The sequence below is a fragment of the Sabethes cyaneus genome, chromosome 2, assembly GCF_943734655.1.
Source record: "Sabethes cyaneus chromosome 2, idSabCyanKW18_F2, whole genome shotgun sequence".
In the NCBI taxonomy this organism is placed as follows: domain Eukaryota; kingdom Metazoa; phylum Arthropoda; class Insecta; order Diptera; family Culicidae; genus Sabethes; species Sabethes cyaneus.
The window spans coordinates 106,521,771-106,542,527 of record NC_071354.1 but is presented as its reverse complement, the minus strand read 5'-3'; the positions used below and the strand labels follow the sequence as shown (position 1 = coordinate 106,542,527).

The 20,757-nt window shown below is 37.6% G+C and overlaps 1 protein-coding gene across 1 annotated transcript in view; it reads right to left on the bottom strand.

Annotated features, from left to right (window-relative positions):
• Positions 1-1,232: 1,232 nt before the first annotated feature.
• Positions 1,233-20,757, bottom strand: part of LOC128738355 (thyroid adenoma-associated protein homolog) — a 37,088-nt gene continuing 17,563 nt past the window's right edge. Inside the window, exons 7-13 of the mRNA XM_053833407.1 lie at positions 14,171-14,295; positions 13,958-14,111; positions 13,537-13,904; positions 12,772-13,476; positions 1,825-2,009; positions 1,579-1,745; positions 1,233-1,520 (exon numbers count right to left, since the gene is read on the bottom strand). Coding sequence (XP_053689382.1) covers positions 1,275-1,520; positions 1,579-1,745; positions 1,825-2,009; positions 12,772-13,476; positions 13,537-13,904; positions 13,958-14,111; positions 14,171-14,295 — 1,950 coding nt within the window. The 3' untranslated portion in view covers positions 1,233-1,274. The remainder of the gene's footprint in view (positions 1,521-1,578; positions 1,746-1,824; positions 2,010-12,771; positions 13,477-13,536; positions 13,905-13,957; positions 14,112-14,170; positions 14,296-20,757) is intronic.

Sequence of the window (20,757 nt, the reverse complement as noted above, 5' to 3'; positions counted from 1 at the left end):
AATGAAGTAATGGTTCCTTTTGTTAAATGATCAAATAGGTATGCCCCCTTAGGATACATCCCTTCATATATTTCCCCCTTGTTAACCCTAGAAACGCTACTGGCTATATAAAGGCTGTCCATTGACTACGAACTCATTAGTTATTTCAGACCTCTCCGGGTTATTTTCGTTCATACTTTTTGTATGATGCGTTGTTTTTGACCGACCCCCTGTCCCTAATAGTCCACTTAGTTCATGGACGGCCCCATATGAACTACTTTATACTGATATTTATGTGTATAGTTTATAAACATGGTAATGTTCACTGATTAGGTTTTTAGCCTAACTTTATGTTTTTGGCACAATGTCACCCCCTAGAAGGGGTGAGATTGTGCCAAAGTTCATGCACTTCCAGTAAAAGGTTTCAGTAACTGTAACTGGCGCTAAATGATTTGCTGTGGTATGGAAAGAATAATTCATTATTCTATATAAATGTAGATATATAAATACATTGTACATCAAACCGATACTTACGAATTTTCAACTTTTCAGAAAAGTTGTATAATTTAGTATCAATGGTAGATGCTTCATTTCTAATGTCCGTATCATCATCCCTCAAAAGCATCAGAAGCGTCCGACTGAAGTTCAAATAGAACCCAAATGATTTGGTCACAATAGATCAAAGAAATGGTCGCAGTGGTCCAAGGTCCCCAACAAGGAAAAAAAACTAAACCATCTCTACGGTAGTTGTTAATTGAACAATTTAGTATATATTGACAGGTTTGAAATCAACTTAGTTCCTAAATTGTGTGTATACTGAGCTAAAGAAAAAAAATATATGCTTTTTTGGCACAATCTCGCCCCAGATGACGGTATCAATAAAAGAAAAGCAAAGCAAACTGTTTTATTCATACGGCCTAATGTTTCCGATTTTGACGAATATGGTTCTAACGGTAAGGTATGATTGAAACAAGTTAATGAGAACAAGTTTGAAACAGCGATCTAATTTATTTTGTCGAAAATCGCTGATAAATCGAAATATATCGCGTCGATAGTTTTGCAATTTTCATGTAAATTTCAGAATGTTACATGATCAGAATGTTGTTATGTTGGTATCAACATGTCTAGCACTCTAACGTAAGCGCATTTTGCATATCCTCCATGAAAAAGTCATTTGTCAGTCTCATCTTTTAGAGGTTTAAGGACTTTCGAATATGGCTTTAAAAAAAATAAAACGCTACCGTTTATAAACAACACAACTTTGCGGTTTTAGTGTGATTTCGTGTGACTAAAAATTACGTAGACTGTTTGTTATCCGTTATATCAACTAATTTGGCAGGTTTTTGAGCTTCGATTAAACATGCTGGTAATGCTGTTTTGAATTTACAGTGTTTTTCAGCTATCGTGACTATTTTATCTGCATTCAGTCCAATGTTCACCTCGTGGCGATTGACAAGCTTCTGTATTTCCACTTTGCAATGATCGATCAATAACGCAGATTCGCCGAAAATATTTACCTCATTTTTATCGAACACTCGAAACTAAAATACGAGATTAAATTCCAGAATGCATCAGAAAAGTTACAGTTTAATTACAAACCTCGGAATTATCTCTGAAAAATTCATTGTCATCTTCTTCATCGGTTTCATAAGCCATTATTGCCAGCAACATAGCCAAAACATGACAAATAGTGAATTTATGCGATAGCATCGTTTTAGATAGCACTTCCAAATATATTCTTTGTGCGTATGGCGCTAAATGATTTGCTGTGGTATGGAAAGAATAATTCATTATTCTATATAAATGTAGATATATAAATATATTGTACATCAAACCGATACTTACGAATTTTCAACTTTTCAGAAAAGTTGTATAATTTAGTAACAATGGTAGATGCTTCATTTCTAATGTCCGTATCATCATCCCTCAAAAGCATCAGAAGCGTCCGACTGAAGTTCAAATAGAACCCAAATGATTTGGTTTCTATGAATCTTCTTGATATAATTTTCATAATATCAACAGTGGTGGCCCTGTAAGAATCCGGAATCACAATAATGCGTTATTTTTTAAATTAACTGTTCATTATTATTGGTATCACTTTAGAATACCGTTATATCTGCATGCAACCTTCGTCAAATTCTAACTTAGTTTGCAGTAAATAGCCGTTGCGGTGATTATATTGATTTTAAAAGACTACCGAGATCTTATGGTCATTGCGTTGGAACGAGGATTGTTATTAACCTAACCGTTCTTATCAGTTAACACTAGACCTGCCAACTGAATAGTTGGAAAAAGCCGCAATCGTCAATAGATTAGTGTTAATACTTTTCTCGATAAAAAGATAAATAACAGAACAACCAGCATTGCATAGTAATAATGGTGTGAAAATGAGTCAAAAATCATAAAAGTTCCCCCTGCCGTCATTTTAGTGATAATTCGGGATCAACTTTTCAAAATGGCCGATCTGCAAAATCTAAACAAACCGGGTGAGAGTTATTTTTTGCCGGACTAGCATAGGGAAAGAAACCCTCACTCATTTTGTTTACATTTTGCAGATTGACCCTTGGTGCCGAATTATTGCGGTTTGTTTTCCACGGTGACCGGACGAGAGCCATAAATACGATAGCCATACGGACGGTTGCCATAGGAGCGAATGCCATAATGTGTGTTTGCCATAATGTCATAATGTCTGTTTGTCATAATGGACGGGAGCCATAATGTACGTTTGCCATAATCCGTATATTCAACGTTTCCTAGATGATTCAGGGCGAGCCGGTCGCAGCCACCGGCGAATGGTCGCCGGTTACCCGCCGTTTTTCGCGGAGGACACTTCACTTACATACAGTGGACACGAAAGTGAGCGTATCGTCAGTCTTATTTAACAAGATCTTCTGAAACTTCTGGAATACTTCAACTCCAATCTACTGTCGCTAAACCCAAGCAAAATGAAATTTACGATATTTCGTTTCCCGAGACGGCCCTACAGTCCTACACCAGTTACTTCGGTCAGAAATACGATAATAGAGGAGGTTGATAAATTCAAATACTTGGGACTCACCTTGAACACTACTTTAAATTGGGCATCCCATGCTAAACAACTCGAACGTAAGATTGCACCAATTTGTGATGCGTTGCACAAAATAGAAGCGTTTGTACCCAGTAAAAGGTTGTTAAAATTATACTTTAGCATTGTTCACTCTAGACTGCAATATTTAGTAGCTATATGGGGGAATACCAGTTATTCTAGGCTTAGAGAATTGCAGTCTTCAAAATCGCTGCCTGTAGGTTGTTTTCCGTAAACATCATCTATACCCGTTGCAGCGGTTATATAATGATGGAAGCAACTGTTTTGCCAATTCGTGGGCTTAAATTTCACCAACTTGCTACTCAAATGTTCAACAAAATGAACAATCCCACCATTCAACATAACTTGAAGCTAAAACGAGTCGAAAATGCCCGAAGAACGCAAGCTGTTGGTAATCTTAGACTACCTCGGCATAACACCGAATATGGCAAGAAAAAGCTAAGCTACTCTGGTAGCAAAATTTTCAATGAGCTACCATCAATATCTGAATCTTCAAAACCCGTCTCAGAAGCCACCTCAAGCTTAATATCCCCTAGTTTCTAAGATAACGCCATTAATTACGCCCCTATATCTGCTAATTTCGGTTTCCGCACCGTCACCGCCAACGCCAACAATACCGGCATTGAACGCCACACTTCACCCAAGCCGCCCACTGCCACAGTACTGCCTACAAACCAATACAATCAGTTTAGTTTAGTTTATTTTTATTATCTGGTAGCAGGGCCCGACAACGTCACCTTCAATTGCATAGCGTCACCCAACAATGAAGTAGTGTAGCTTCGGTTTCAACAGAAGCAGCACCGCTTCAGTTTCAAGCTGGCTTCAGTCAGCGTCAGCGAAACGGGTTTCACTTCGTCATGACTATCGGTTTCAACTTTTCATTTGTACTTTTCTATCAAATATTCAGAAATAGGTCAGTAATTATGAATGCAAATGAATTGAATTTGAGTAACATTTCCTACAATGCAACGCATATTAAAGTTAACCTTGTCAATGTCGACAAATCGTGCCTGACATTCTGCCGTCGTCAATTGAAACAGTCATCAATTTCAACTGAAGCTTGCTTGAAACGTTCTGTTCAACAAGTGAAGCAAGTCACTTCATGTAAGAAGCGAAGGTAAGAGAAAGTCAGTTTCATTTATTTGTTTCGACGATGCCGGGCCCTGTCTGGTAGTGTAGGGTGCGCGCACAACGTCGAAACGATATGCAGAGCAAGTTAGATAACCTCTCCGAGAGCTCCCAGGCAGCAGCTCTCACAGTCAGTGTAGCAAAAACTAAGTCTATGGTAATGAACACTGACAATTACATCAACTTCACAGTAGCGGGACAAGTTGAGCAGGTAGACGTCTTTCAATAGCTTGGTAGCCAGACAACACCCGATGGTGGTACAAAAGACTGATATAGCCATACGGATCAGGAAGGCCAGGGGTGCGTTTGCAGGTCTGCGAAACATTTGGCACTCAAACCAGATCACTACGTACGAAAACTCGAATCTTTAATTCAAACGTTAAATCCGTACTGCTGTATGCCTGCCAAACGTGGTGCGTCTCAGCGGAGACAACGCAAAAACTGTAGGTATTCATTAACCGGTGCCTATCATCGGTTATCGGTGATATATCATTCGTACCTTGAGGAAATGAGCGAACGAGGTCTGCAGAGAAGCACTCGACTGGAATCCACAAGGACAGCGTAGAAGAGGCAAACCCAGAGGCTCATGGCGACGCAACTTAGCCAACGACATCCGGGCTGTAGGCGAGAACCTGGCGACAGGTAAAAGTCATGTCGGGTAACTGTCAGCAGTGGAGATCTCTGATTTCATCCCTTTGTTCTGCCGGACCGGCGGACATGGACACATAAGTAAGTAAGTGTAAGGCAATCCTTTTAAAATACTTCCTCCGTAAGTTGTTGTTATTTAATGTGGTTTTAACTAATTGGTCATTCACCAGGGGAAACCTCCGTAAGTTATAAGCGTTATATACACAATTCACTTAAATTTTAACTATTACTCATTTAACTCAATTATTAATAATTTTCTCTAGAGTTCCGAAATTCGAGGCAGCCCCTCTTGAAATTTGCTTTCGAAGTCAAACGCTTGATTGCTGTTGGCATGATATTCCAAACTTACCACACCTTTGACGAACATTGAGCTTGCATAGCCTGCCGTGTTGTGCGGTGGAATGATGAAGTTCTGCAAACGACGATTTTGAAACGGAGTGCAATCAAATATATGTATACAATAAATAACATCCTTTTTAAAGAGCATTACTGCTTACTAAGGATGCAATGTATGTTCGTTAAAAGATGGAGGTTTTTAAGCCCTGATAGAGACAAGAAACTGATAGTTTTATTTCCATTTCAATCTAAGTGTCTTTTATCTCCCATGATACTGTAATATACCTTGTCAATCATAAAAATACTTTGATGTATATACCCATCAGTCGACCTAATATCCCAACCCCTTCGGGGGAATTACAGAAAACAAATACATAAGCTGTAGCTGTTCAGCAAACCTATGGGGATGGGGATGGTCGGGATGTTCCTTATAGAATCAAAAACTACTGAACCAATCGGCGTGAAAATTTGCATGTAGAGGTTTTTGGGGCCAGGAAAGGTTTTAGTGATGGTTAGAGACCCCTCCCCCCACTAAGAGGGGGGGGGGGGGCTCCCATACAAATGAAACACAAATTTCTGCATAACTCGAGAACTAATCAAACAAATAGAACAAAATTTGGCATGTGGGTGTTTTCGGTGACAAGAATTTATTCTATGGTAAATTGAGACCCCTCCTCTCTTTAGAAGGGGAATTATGACTCCTCTCCCCTTTAGGAGGGGGACTCGAGAACTAATCAAGCAAATGGAACAAAATTTGACATGTGAAGGTTTTCGAGGGCAAGAATATTTTCTATGATGAATTAGGACCCCTCCCCACTTTAAAAGGGGGGCTCCTGTACAAATGAAAAATAAATTTCCTCATAACTCAAGAACTAATTTGGAGGTTTTTGGAGACAAAATGTTTTTCTATGATGAATTGGGACCCCTCCCCACTTTAGGAGAGGGGGCTCCCATACAAATGAAACACAAATTTCCTCATAACTCGGGAACTAATGAAGCAAATGGAACAAAATTTTGCATGTGAAAGTTTTCGAGGGCAAGAATATTTTTTATGGTGAATTAGAACCCCTCCCTACTTTAAGAGGGGAGGTGCTTATACTAACGAAATACAAATTTCCTCATAACTCGAGAACTAATCAAGCAAATGGAACCAAATTTGGCATGTAGGTGTTTTTAGAAGCAAGAATTTTTTCTATGAATTAGGACCCCTTACCTTTTTAGGACGGGGGGGGGCTCCCATACAAACGAAATATAAATTACTTCATAACTCGAGAACTGATCATGCAAATGGAACCAAATTTAGCATGCGGGTGTTTTTGTAGGCAAGAATATTTTCTATGGCGAATTAGGACCCCTCCCACTTTAGGAGGGAGGGGGCTCCTATTCAAATGATAATACAAATTTCCTCATAACTCGAGAATTATTCAATCAAATGGAACCAAATTTGACATGTAAGTAGTTTTGGAGGCATAATTTTTTTCTATGGTAAATTGAGACCCCTCTTCTCTTTAGAAAGCGAGTTATGACCCATCTCCCCTTTAAGAGGGTTGGCTTCCATACAAATGAAATGCAAATTTCCTCTTATCTCGAGAACTAATCAAGCAAATGGAACCAAATTTGGCTGGTGGGGGTTTGTGGAGTTTTGAATGTATTTTATGACGGTTATAGACCTCTGACCCCTGTGGTAGGGGGATATGGATTCTCATACAAATAAAACAGAAATTTATGCGAAACTCAAAAACTAATCGTACTCGAGAAATTCGAGACTCTTCCATATAACATTAGTCAATAACAACACCACAAAAACTATCTATAGTAACACTAGATCATTCAAGACGAGACGGCCGCGAGTGTTGCCGGCGACCAGCCGTCGGAAGCGCCGCCTACTGGGGGGAGGCAACTCCCCGCAGAAATCACTACTGTCTAGGTTCACTTGTTTTCCTAGGTCTACCTGGGTTTCCTGGAACGACTTAAATGCTTATTGGCCTACATTTGAATAGCATTGGAGATGCTTATTGGTTACATGGGATGCTTTCATAGTTACGTAACTGCCAAAATGAATCATCTAAGGTTGAACTCCTCAGAAACTTGCAAAACTAGAGATTGTTACAAAGATCATCCGAGATTCATGATTTATGTACAACAAAGGTTAATTTGTGGCAATACGAAGTTTGTCACCCCTACTCTTCATGTAGGGGTAGTAATAGGGGCATAATGAGCATACGGGGCAAAATGGGTTACCGTTCGTTTATATATAGTTTTTATATAGTTTTATTGCTTTACAACTCATCTGACTTAAAGTCTAAATGAACTACTATTAGTCTCACCACAAAACACTAATAATAAACTACGATAATTCTATTGTCACCAAACGCTTGAACTTATTCAACGGTTCACCGAATTCAAAATATTCCTCTACTTGGTTGAAAGTTTTTATACACGATGCAACTGGTTCATTACGGCCAAATTCAGTGCGATGAAATCGGTTAGTCAGCAGCGACGTCGGTCTAAGTGTCCGTTGAGACGCGCGGAAATTTAGAAACGACAGCAACTTTGGGCAGTCAATCACGCCATTCAGCAGTTTAGCCACGAACAGCGCCTGTTGCACCTTACGTCGACACTCAAGTGTATCGAGACCAAGCAAACGGCAGCGGTCAGGATATGGAGGTAAGTTATCTGGATCACGCCAAGGTAAATCCCGTAGAGCCAATCGTATAAACCTTCTCTGCACTCGTTCATTTCGAAGGTTCCAATAGAGCTGGTGCGGAGTCCAAATTAGACAAGCGTTTTAAAGAATCGGACGGACTAACGCGCAATGGAGTGCTTTAAAACAATGCGGATCAGTGCAATCTCGTCCAATTTTGGCGATAAATCCCAGCTGACGGGTTGCTTTTGAAATTATCATCGCACGATGCCGATCAAACGCCATTTTCGGGTTTGGGCATATTGGACAATCAATTTCGCTAATTTAATTAATGAACTTGTTGATAATGTTCTTAATAAGCATCTCAACAAAAACTGTATCCAAATTCGTTGACATGACTGAGATATTGAGAAAAAACTCGAGCCGACTCAGGATTGTAAAAATAGCTATTTGTTGCGTGCTTTGGACTTCTCCACTCCATATATGGTTACTATTACCATATATGAACAATCGCTTTGTATAATTGCTTGTAAACGCTTTGTACGAAAACAAAAAAAAATGAGATTTTTTTAATCGAGCAAAAAAAATATTGATTTTAGGCATTTTCACTCAAATTTTAATCGTGAAAACCAAATCTATTCTTGCTTTTAATATATACGTTATTATTTTTCATGCAAAAAACTACGAAAAAAGACAAAAACGAAAGAAAAAATTTTTAGCCGATTTTCGGAAATTTCGTTGTTCGAATTTCCATTTCTGTTTCGTGTTAGAAGCATTAACTCAACTCGTACACTCATTTTTCGAGTTTTTCATGCTGAAGAACTAACAGACAATTGATTTTATGAATAAAAATTAACTCATTTCCTACAAAATATTTTTTGCCCCCCGATTTTTGAAGCTAATTTCTAAGGGGGGGGGGGGGGGGGGAGGGGGTGACAAAAACTTTTGAAATTATTTGCAATGGCCTTACTAGAATTTTAATTACGCGCTACATGTTTTATGACGCGTTTTGCTTAGGTGGCCCGTATTGCCCCTACCACCCCTATATCGCACAAAACGCAAAGGAATGAAAACTTATGATACCATGACCGCACATAATTGCGATCAGCTCCTAATTCCGATCACTCAACCTAAATGGTCAATTTTTAGTAAATTGAGCCAAAATCTGTAGTAAATGATCACGCTTAGTTATTGTGCTATGTGTTTATGTGTCAGTTGTTGAAAAATGACTGCCTTTGGGGCACTATGTACTTCAAAATAAATTAAATTCGACAGGCAGAAGCAAAAAACGCCATCAAAATGTATTTTCTTAGCCGAAGTGCTAAGCGCACGATCAAATTTGCTAAGATCATAGCAGCGTGAAAACATATTACCTTCTTCGGTATTCTATGATAACTAATAGATACAAGCATATATAACCGTTCTGTATCAAATTTGGCTGAAAAAATGCTGAATTTGCGGAATTTATTCTATTAAAGTAATTGATCGGAATTATGAACATAATTTTTTTTTCTGCTTCTAATTCCGATCACTATATCAAAGTTATAAACTGGCAAAATGCAAGCTAACGAAGTTACTATTTGGATTTTACGATTGATTGCAACGTGATAACATGGTAGGATTATCGAAATTTTTTGACGTGGGACTACGTCTTACGGCAGGCTGTCAATCAAAATTTGGAGTTAAACCACCGTCACGAAAGAATGAAAGATGTTGAACGCTAATAGCTCTTCCAATTTAAAACGGATTTTGATCATAAACGATGCAGCAATTGTACGGCTTTCTTGAAAAGGTTGTTTGTTAATCGCTAAATAGTGAAAATTAACGAAAGCTTTCTAGCTAAAAATTGCTAAAAATTGCTAAAAATGATAGTCTTGCTTCCCAGGCACGGACGACCATTACACACACCAAGCTTGTGGCTGGAACTGATTACCATTAGCAAGCATAAGCATAGGCACAAGCATAGGATTCCGCACGTGTGCTGCTACTCCGTTATTGACCAGGACCGATGAAAATTGCAAAATGATGGCTGGAAAAAGCATGCTTAGGACAGCGCACTGTTCCTGTTTGTGCAACTTTATCAGGTCCCTGCGTGCTGATCAATACGGACGCCAAGCTTGTGGCTGCTGCTGATTCAAGACAAAGAAGCAAAATAAACTTGCGTGTTTTTTATTTACTACAGAGCACAGCATAGCCTAGGTGCTACATTCCGATTTGGAATTTTGACCTTCTGTTTTTATACGACAGACTTCGTAGCCTGTAAGAATACGGGACAATTGTGCTACAAATCCTTTGACTTTTTCAGTCGAGATTCGAACATGTGATGTCTAGCTTCCTGATCAGATGATTCTAGCAAAAATCTTACAGAATTATTGCTCAAGTTGATATTTCTATCAAACTTTGTTATAAATGTTTCTACCAAGATTCTATCTCGTCCTGTTACTTATAAATCGCTTTGTCACAATTTGGTTATACAGCAAGACAGAATACTGATTTCTGTTACTCATATGGATGTAAACTAGATAAAATTATATCATAATTTGATATATTTGTGATATGTCTTGAGCAAATTTTGTTACAATTTTAGTTATTTCAACTGCTAACGAGACCAAGTTTATAACAAAACGCAAAGGAGACTTGGTTATAAAATACTTATCATCTAGAACTCATCCTGTTATAAATTTGATATATTCATATGTTCGGGTTATTAAACCAGCGTCGTACCTCCAAGCCAACTGAAAGGCTCAGACGTTTTGCTTTTCTAACGCTGCAAACAAGCGACAGCGCAGCGCAGTTATGAACTATCTTATTAATGCGTGTTCTTTTAATATAACAATAACATATTATTTTGAGAACTTAAGTTTTCTCCTAGAACTTTGTTAATAGCTGGATGCGTGAGGCAAATTTCTATACTGAAATACTCCGACTTTGGCACTGGTAAAAATTTTCGTTTTTGATATCACAAAACAGCTCACCTACCATAAATACGGTACAGCAAGATAATATTATTATTATATTGTTTGTTTTTTTTCTCACTTTACGTTATTTATGCTACACATATATATATACCAATATGGTGTAAAAAGTTTTCTTTAATATTCGAGGTTTCTTCGCGAAAACCAGCCTCACGTAGTTCTACGCCAACTACGTGGTCATGTCTGGAACACAACCTTTCTGATTTGATTTTTACTATTATTTATGATCAAAGCTTTATGAAAACGTCGAAATGACCCAATTTTATTGTAATTGTAACAGTTGAACAAAGATAAAAGAAGAGGAAAGTTTTATAATCCGCTTGTCGATCTTTTAAGTACAGAAATTTTATAAATATTAAGCTAATGATAATAATGATCATTAACGCAAGCAGAAGATGACTGGTAGGGGGATTGTCGTCAAACTACATAAAAGCAATACATTTTAGATCCATTTGGTACGAGTTGACAAAAGTTTTTTGCTTTAACAACTTATCATGACGTGATCGGAATTAGATACACTGTGATCGGAATTAGAATCACCCCTTATAATTGATGATCGGAATTAGGTGCACTGATGCATCATACTATGATGCATTTTTTTAACTTTCGCTAAATAAGGCTTATACAAATTTGGAAAAAAGTTTATGTCTTGGTCTCGAAATATTGTTCAAGGGGGGGGGCAAGAAAAAAATAATAACATCAAGCCTTCAAAACCGAAACAAAGGAGTAGAAACAAGTGTTTATTTTACCATATTAATGCATATTTAATACAAAAATGTTGTACAGTACTTAAATTTTAGTTCAAACCGAACCAATCATTGAAATGTTTGAGGAGATAAACCGTTACGACTGCCTAGCAATGAAAATCTTATTCCAATTTAATTCAAGTTTCGCACATTGCCATAATCCATACTAAAACTCCATTTTGAAGCAGAAGAAGACAAAGCACAGTACAAGAGCAATATAACTTAACATGACTTGATTTGATGTTAATGTCGCGGCCACCATTGATCCCAATGATAATCACAACATGACAATGGCAATTCAGTAACATTCTTTCTGCATGCATTCAATGCATGGTAAAATATTGTATTTGTAAGGTAAAATTGTAAGCTTTATGTACCCAACATCCAAAATTAGGGTAAGTTCTTGGACACTACGGAATAAAACGACCAATTGGAGCCCCGAAAGCACTGAATGCTGATATTCCGGAGTGTCTAATTTGCTGTATTTCTATTTTAATCTATCTACTGCCGATGACAGCATAAAATAACCCTCCTGCAATTCGGAATATATCCGTCAAAAGCGGTACCAAATTTCACTAATATATTGTTTAGTTTATTGATGCCTCAATCTAATTCGGTTCTTTTAAAACAAGTTAAAATAAAATGGAATAAGATTTAAAGTAAATGGAGCCAAAAGTCTGATTTCAAGCACATCCAATTTTCGACTTTGGGAGCGCCTGCGACCTGTAGCAGGAATCAAAAAACTTAGTTGGAAAGTTGATCGAGACTAAGCGGATAATTACTTTAACTTTGCACATATTGGGTAATTTAGACTCGATTCAGAATGTAAACTCGGCGAGCTGTAAAAAATCTGCTTATCACTAAAGAATGCAACATAATATGTATTACACTTTATTTTTTTGCCCCTTAAATTTTCGAAAATTTTGGAAGGGGGGGGCGACATAAACTTTTTTTCAAATTTGTATAAGCCTAATTTAGGCATTTTAGTATTTTTGCATTAAACATAATTGAAAATACTTGCTAAAGACACATACTGTGTTAATAAATATCAAAGCTATATTTTTCAGTAGGGACTCAAAGATGAATCATGCCTTAGGTGATCGGAATTAGGTGCTTTCACGGTATGATAATCAATTTCCAGATTGATTTAATATTACATTAACTAATGGTATTTCAGTAGTATTGTTAGTTACGGGCAATCTAAAATTAAGAGCAATAATTAAAAAGTACCTGACGTCAGAGCATTGAACGGATGAAGCCATTATCGGCAGGATATCTATTTCAAGTATACTTTCCGGAGCTTTCATCTCAACGTAGTATATGCATTTCACACACTTGTATATGCTAGTACTTAGCTGATTAGGCCGGGAGACAGCAGTTTTGAATAACACTTTTAGCATTTCACTATTACTACTGCTTTTGTTAGACATCAATGTTTGCACGCCCAAAATACTATAGCTTAAAATCGTATAAGCTTTCACAGTACAGCTGTAGTAAATGTTCCGCTCGATGATAGTTTTCAAATAGCAATGAAACTTAGAGGATTTCGTAAACTCGTTCCGTAAAGATTTGACCTTTGCACGCTTGCAATCATTCAGTTGACGAATGAAATATAAAAACATTTGATCTATTTCGAATTGATCTGAGTTTGTTGAGAATACATCAAAATCAAGAATGAGCAGAATTAGGTTCATTACCGATTCCAAGTAATCGTAGCTATAAGTGTCAGGATCAATTTGGCACAGAAAGCAATCTTTAGGCGTATTCTCTTCATTATTGTACATGTACATTACCACTTTGATCAAAACGATTTTTTTCATTATCAATTCACTTCCATAGAGCGGTTTCTGTTTAGTCAAATTGGACAAGTAATCTACAATATTGCTAAGATCGTCCAAATATTGATCATCTTCTGCGAAGATAATATGCTGGCATCTGAAAGATAAATATTATTACTTTCAATTGCGTATACTTATACAGTCTTAAGATTTATACCTTGCTAAAATCTCAATCAAAATATCAATAATGGCACCATATAGAACAAAATTTGATTGTACTTCGAACAAATAGTTTGATATAGCAGTGTACAGCTCAATCCAGTTATTCAGTTGATTACTTGACTCCGGCACAACGTCTAAGGTTCGTGTTTTAACCAGATACAATATTTGCAACAGAGCGCCGTGAAGCGAGTTTGGATTAATTCCTTTATTATTAGACCGATTTAAACTTTCTAGAAGTAGAAATATTCGATCAAAAACTAGGTCAGGCGAAACGATAATTGCAATGAATTTAGCCGCAAGATAACGGGTCTGAAGTTCAGCACACCCCGAGCAAATAGACACAATTGGCACAAAACGAGATAACTGTAAAAATACAAATTTAAATAGAATATAAGTAAGACAAGTATAGGGCATACCTTCAGATTGGATTCGCTTCCTTCAAGTGCTGAAGGATAGAGTCTACTCAAAAGTAATAACAAGGGATGCAATTTTTTACTTCTGGAACCATTAACGATTATCCGGCTGGCCTTCTCTAACTCAGTAATAAAGAAATCATATAACTGTGGATACCTGTATGGTTTATGTTCTATGTATAACAAAATGTAAACGCATATTAAATGAACGGTTACCTTAGGAAAAATATCCTTCCAGTCATTTTATTTCTAATATTCAAATTTTCGGAGTCCTTCGTCCGTTGTACTCCAAACACTCGGATCATCAATGCCGAAAATAGCAGAGTTGATGAATTTCGTTCCTGTAAGTGAATTAGAATATAAAACACAACACAGCGCATGCACCTTAAAATATTGGTAATTCCTAATTATTCAAAAAATTGCTACTTAATTGGTACTACGTTTCAATTACACTGACAATTGCGTGATATTACTGCATTGCAAACCATTCACCTTCATCGGATTTTGTGCCTAACATTTTACTTCAATATTTATTCTTCTTCTAATATATAAAAGTCAATGTATGTCTATATGCACTGCCTTAACTATGGAACGTCTGGAAGCGAAGATTCTTTATCAAACTTGACAGATGTTCCTTGACATAAGGAAAACTGGCTGATCGTGAGTTTTTACGTGTGTAGGGTAGCACGGGGCAAGATGCCCACCTTAAGCTCACTATCAATATATCCGAAGAAATCTACAGCAAAGGGCTCAAAACCCTCGCTACGTTATTTTTTACAGTCTTTTCTATAACCTGTTTGCATATTGGGTGCTAAAAGTGCGTTATAACTTTCAAATCAAATATTCAAATATCATAACTTTCAAATCAAATATTCACGAGCAAAAATTCATCGAGTTTTGGGAATTTTTCCAACCTGCGGGGCAAGATGACCACCCTTGCGGGGCAAATTGGCATCCTTTGCAAAAGCTATTAAAACCTTTATTGTATTTCACGTATAATCTAAATAATAAATATTATAGATTCAAGCTGGTCATAAACTATTTTAAACATTATTTGAATAATTTGGAATGTTTAGTTAACCATAAAAAAGTTGTTCATTGAATGTACCTATTCCTCTGTGGTCATTATTAGACAGAAATATGTCAAACAATGTATTTTTATCGAAAACAAATAAATATGCATGTTTATCCCGTTACAAATATTTTATGCAGCGATTGTTGCTGATTTAAGGTTATGGTTATGCAATTCAGGGTAGTAATCTTGGTCTATAAACCGGTGAGCATTTTGTGCCCCGCAAGTAGACGTATTTTTTAAAAGCAATCTGTGGTAAATACATTATCTGCATAATTACTGCAATATCAACATCTGATTCATTACTAAAATCAATGCCACGATAACTCATTCGTAGGATGAAATTTTTTTAAATCATGATTAAAACCGCAATCTTATAATAAATGCAGTATTTTTAATCATTTTTTATGTTATCGAAGAGTTCAATGATTTTATTTTTGTAATTGTTTGAATTATTGTTAGATGTAGTGTTTCTTTACGCGTACGGTTACTAATTATATACCTTTATAGCGTATATAACGATTTTTGGAAGGGTGGTCATCTTGCCCCGGGTGGGCATCTTGCCCTTCCTACCCTATGTTCCTCCTAACTCCAAAACGCCTTCTCCATCAAATTTGGTACACATGTTTCTTGACATAAGGGAGGGGGCTAATATGGGGCGGAGATCCAAATAAGTAAAAAGGGTTGCGTTTCTCCTGCATTTAGTCGATTACAGTTGTGCAGGTGACTGAGAAAAGAGGGGGGTCCACCGAGGAGGGATATATGAAAAAAAAACTTTTGTTTTGTTACCGTTATAGGAATTTTCATAGAGCAAACCGATGCAGAATTAGTTACGTGACATCTAATTGACTGGGAAAGAGCGGACAGGAGAGGACGAGGAGCATGAGTATGAATGTATGTTCCGCCAGAACTCCGGAACGTCTGGACTGTTCTTCATTAAACGGCGTTTGTCTAACACATGTTTTTTGACATAAAAGAATTAGCGCAAGGGATTTGACAAAAGAGGAAGATAGTCTCTTACAAGAGGGAGCAAGGTTCAAATGGGTATAAAAGGGTGCGTTTCTCTTGCATTTTAACAAGCGGGAGGTTCAAAAACGTAAAACAAGCTTTGTGTTGATTGATGTGTTGATGACCGAAAAAAAGACAGATTTGCACGTGGCTGAGAGACAACAGGAGGGGAACTGACAAAGAGAGTAGACATATTGAAATGAAGAAAAAGGATTTTATTTCTTGCATTATGAGAATTTTCGTTACAATTGCAGATGTACAAGTGATTGAAAGACAACGGGACCCCGAATGAAATCAAGCAATTAGCTAGTACTACAATAAGCTCGCAGCAGCTAACTTCTGATGTTAGTGAATGAGAACAGTCATACTAGCGCGAGCACTGTTATCATTGTAAAATCATTTAGTTGGAAAACAATGGTGGTGATGACACTAGTATATTAGGTGATTTCAATTTGAAATTGTATCCAGGAATTACCGAATAATTTGTTCCCTAATGGATGTCTGTTCTCTGTGATTATACCCACTAGCCGCTATTAGGCACGCGAAAAGGTGGATATCGTTTTAAAACATTTTCTCAGCTGCAAAAATTTGCATTTCTTAATTTGCAACAGAAATTTTTACATAATATTGATACCATCATAATGCACTATATAGTCTTGAATGTTAAAGTGTACTTAAAGATTTAATAATACGCATGAAACCCTTAACCACTTGTTGTTGGATAAAAATAAAAAAAATGCATTGCAAAGGTTTCCAATAACTTTTTCCGATTTTCTATGACCCGCCAAAATATAATTTTAATTTCTTAAATGGTGTTAAATATAAACGAACGTTTTAGACGCTATTTACATTCGTTTAAAAATAATTGAATTGTTTAACTTGCAGCAGGCTTCCCTATGAGTGAAACGATTTATCTGTACAAGATATTTATGATATAACAATGCAGCCTGGTGGTAAAAGCAAATAACGAGTTGACTTTTAATACAGACATATTAAACTTTGAAGTGAATATCAAAATTTCAAAATATGTTCAAGGCTCGCCCAAAACGTTTCCAACCCGAAAATTATCTGGACTTGATTAGGAATCAAACCTAATATTATAGAGCAGCAGCTAGTCAGAACTGGGCTGACACTGCGATTCTCGTTTCGAGTGATTTTGGTTCGTTTCGACCACGTTAAACAAATGGGCGAAACGAACCAAAATCACTCGAAACGAGAATCGCAATGTCACCCCTCATTCTAGAACTACGAGGGAGATCATGCAGTCCTTTAGTGCTCGATATAAACTTCCGCAGGAATGCAATGCGATGGTATACGAGTTCCAAAGTTCTACAAGCAAACCCAAGCCTATCAAGCTTCTGCTCCAAACCTGATCATTCAATTTCCAGATTATCTATGTCTGTTCTCGCGCGCGTGGCTCAAACATGTGTAGTCTCTCTATATTTTTTTTAAATTAATAATAGTAACAATTTCAAATCCATTATCATCAGTGAACACAGTGATAACTTAGGCTTTGGACAAAATCGCAAAATGTTTAACTTTTTAGAGGGATTCCACACCAAGTGACGAAAAAATAACATATTTTTTAATTTCACATTTTTGATTTAGCTGAAACTTTGCACAGCTGATCTCCTTAAAAAATGATGTCATTTTATCATATCATGTATTTTTTTTAATGTAAGCGTGTAGGACGCTATATCTCTGCATATTAGCAAATAAAGTTGATTTTTAGCAGATGACTGGCTTATATTAGTTACTAATAATATACCAAAATTCAAAGTTTTTGATTTATGAACGATGGTGAGCGTACAGCACCACCCAACGTCATATTCGGTGGATTCCTATATAAGTGCCTGTAACCACCATTAGAAAACCCGACACGAATTTCCCGCCCCACTTAAAATTAAACATAATGCCTGCAAAACGTTTGGAAATATAAAAACTAATCATTTTTTCTTATGTCCCATATAACTACCCACGTAATCCCTTCCTTATAACAACTAAATTAGAAATTATCTACCTAGAAATTAAAAACTACCTATACATACCCATGAAAAATTTCCCTTAAAATAACCTAATAACCTAACCTTGCCTAACCATGAAGGGTATAAAAAAGCAAGACAAAAATGAATACTTTAGCAGAAAGGTTTAGCTTATTTGTTTATTTGTATTATAAAAATTCATCTGACTCACAGTCTTAATGAATAAGATAATTCTAACTTCTGCTGAAAGCGTTAACTAGACGCTCACGGAAAACGTTGATTGGTACATTGAAGTCAAACATATAAAACATTTCATTGAACCGATGGCACATAATGGCTCATGAGCTCCAAATAAGCGGCCCCGGTCTTCCAAAAGGAAGAAATTTCGTTGACGTAACGGTCTGATTGGAGCATATAAGTTCAGCTGTTGTAGTAGCGACGGACAATCGACGTGGTTGTATAATAATTTCGCGGCAAAAATCACTTGGGCAGTGCGTCGTTTGGATTCCAGAGGCGGGATACCAAGAAGTCGGCAGCGATCTTCATACGACGGCAGATTCAACGGATCTCTCCAGGGCAGATGACGAAGCGCGTAGCGGATGAACTTTTTCTGCACCATTTCGATTCTATTAATGCAATTAGCATGAAATGGGCGCCAATGGAATTCGTTTCGAGGATTGATCTGACAAGTGAGCAATAATGCGATTTCAGGCATAGAGGATCGTGAAACTCATCAGCGATTTTAAAAATGAATCCAAGTTGGCGGTTAGCCAACTATGCTGCTGTCATAGTGATTCCTGAATGTCAGTTCGTTATCTAGTAAGACTCCAAGATCTTTTACACATTGTACCCGGACGAGGCTGTGGCCGGAAATAGTGTAGTTATACTCAATTGGCACACATTTTCGACAAAATGAAATTATGTTGCACTTGTCAATACTTAACGTTAAGCAGTTTGCGGCACACCCGTCAACAAAAGTATTCAGGTATTTCTGTAGGTCCACACAATCGCTTTGGCACGTGATGACTTTAAAGATTTTCGTATCGTCAGCATAAACCAGTCGACAGCCAAGCGGTAGCAAAAGCGAAACGTCAATAAAAATGGAGAAATGAAGTGGGCCCAGGTTGCTGCCTTGCGGAACTCCAGAACGATTGGAGAAGCAGTAGGAAACAGTAGATCCCACTTTGACACACAAACTTCGATTAGTTAAGTATGATCTAAACCAGCAGGTGGCGTCCGTCGAAACACCAAGTCGCTCCATTTTGGCTAACAGTATTCCATGGTCTACACGGCCGAAGGCAGCTTTCAAGTTTAAATAAACAGCGTCGGTTTGACAGCTGGAGTCCAGGCTTTGTATACAGCGAGAAACAAACTGCATCAGGTTAGTGGTGACTGATCTTTTAGGATAAAAACCATGCTGCTCAGCGTCAATGTAGAATTTGCAACAAGCTAACAAAGCATCATTAACAATGATCTCGAACAGTTTTGAACAGGCGCACATTGACGTGATCCCACGATACTTAGTAATGTCGCGTTTATCACCTTTTTTTGTGAATTGGGAAAAGGTAAGAAAATTTCCATCGATCAGGAAATTTGCGTTGCTGTACCGACATATTCAAAAGCTTAGCGATAGGGCAGCTAATTGCAATACCGCATCGTTTCAGAACTGCAGAAGGGATACCGTCCGGACCGACTGTATTCGAAGACTTCAGCTTACCCAAAGCAGCAATTACGGTATCAGCAGTAATATGCGGCAAGTCAAATGAGAAAACATCACGAGACGTTACGTTGCTAGCTTCCACAATTTTGGCATGAGAAGCGATAGATTCATTAAATACCAGTTGAAATTGCTCGGCGAAAAGGTCGCATAGACATAGACGAGGGAAATCCACATTCTTTACGCTTTGTGTTCACAAATGACCAGAACTGTTTTGGTTGCCTACGAAGATTGTTTTGAATGCGGTGTACATATCGGTTGTACAAAAAACGATTGTAGCTGCGGTATTCGTGGCTAGCAGTATTAAACTGATTCTTGTAATACGGTGAACGATGGCAACAATATTTCCGAAGTGCGGCTGAACGCAAGCGCCTCAGCGTACGTAGGCGTGCATTAGACCATGCTGGCTTCCGTGGCGGCCGATGTACTGGAGCTATCCATTTGATGACGTTTTCAATAGTACTGCTAAAACGAACCACTGCATCGTCGATGTTCGAGCAGGCTTCAAAAAGTGTGTTCCAATCAACATCGGAGAACGCTGCGCAAAGTGAATTTAACCTTGAATCTATTGAAGGCTGGTCATACACCACTGACGAAGGAAGATTTAACGGCACAGTTATAGCAGGATGAACAGCTTCAAGATCAACTAGCGGCTCCAGCGAAACATCTACAGTACAGTTTGATACAGCTAGATCGTTCGCAAGAATGAGATCCAGCATATGAACGTCGCAATTCATAATTGTATTGATTTGACTCAATCCATGCAAGTTGAAACCGTCAAATAGAGCACAGCAGCAGGCGGGCATTTGTGAGCGCAACGTATCCACAATGGGCAAACCATTTTCTGAAATAAACCAACTCGCACCAGATTGGTTTTAGTCGCCGAACAGTAGCGCTAGTGTGCATGGATCCTCACGCGACAATACAGATCCAATTGAGTCAATATGCTGTTGAATGAGTTGAGTATCTGATTTTCGAACAGGAGGCAAATATATGACACCCATACTGATAGTAGCACAGGATG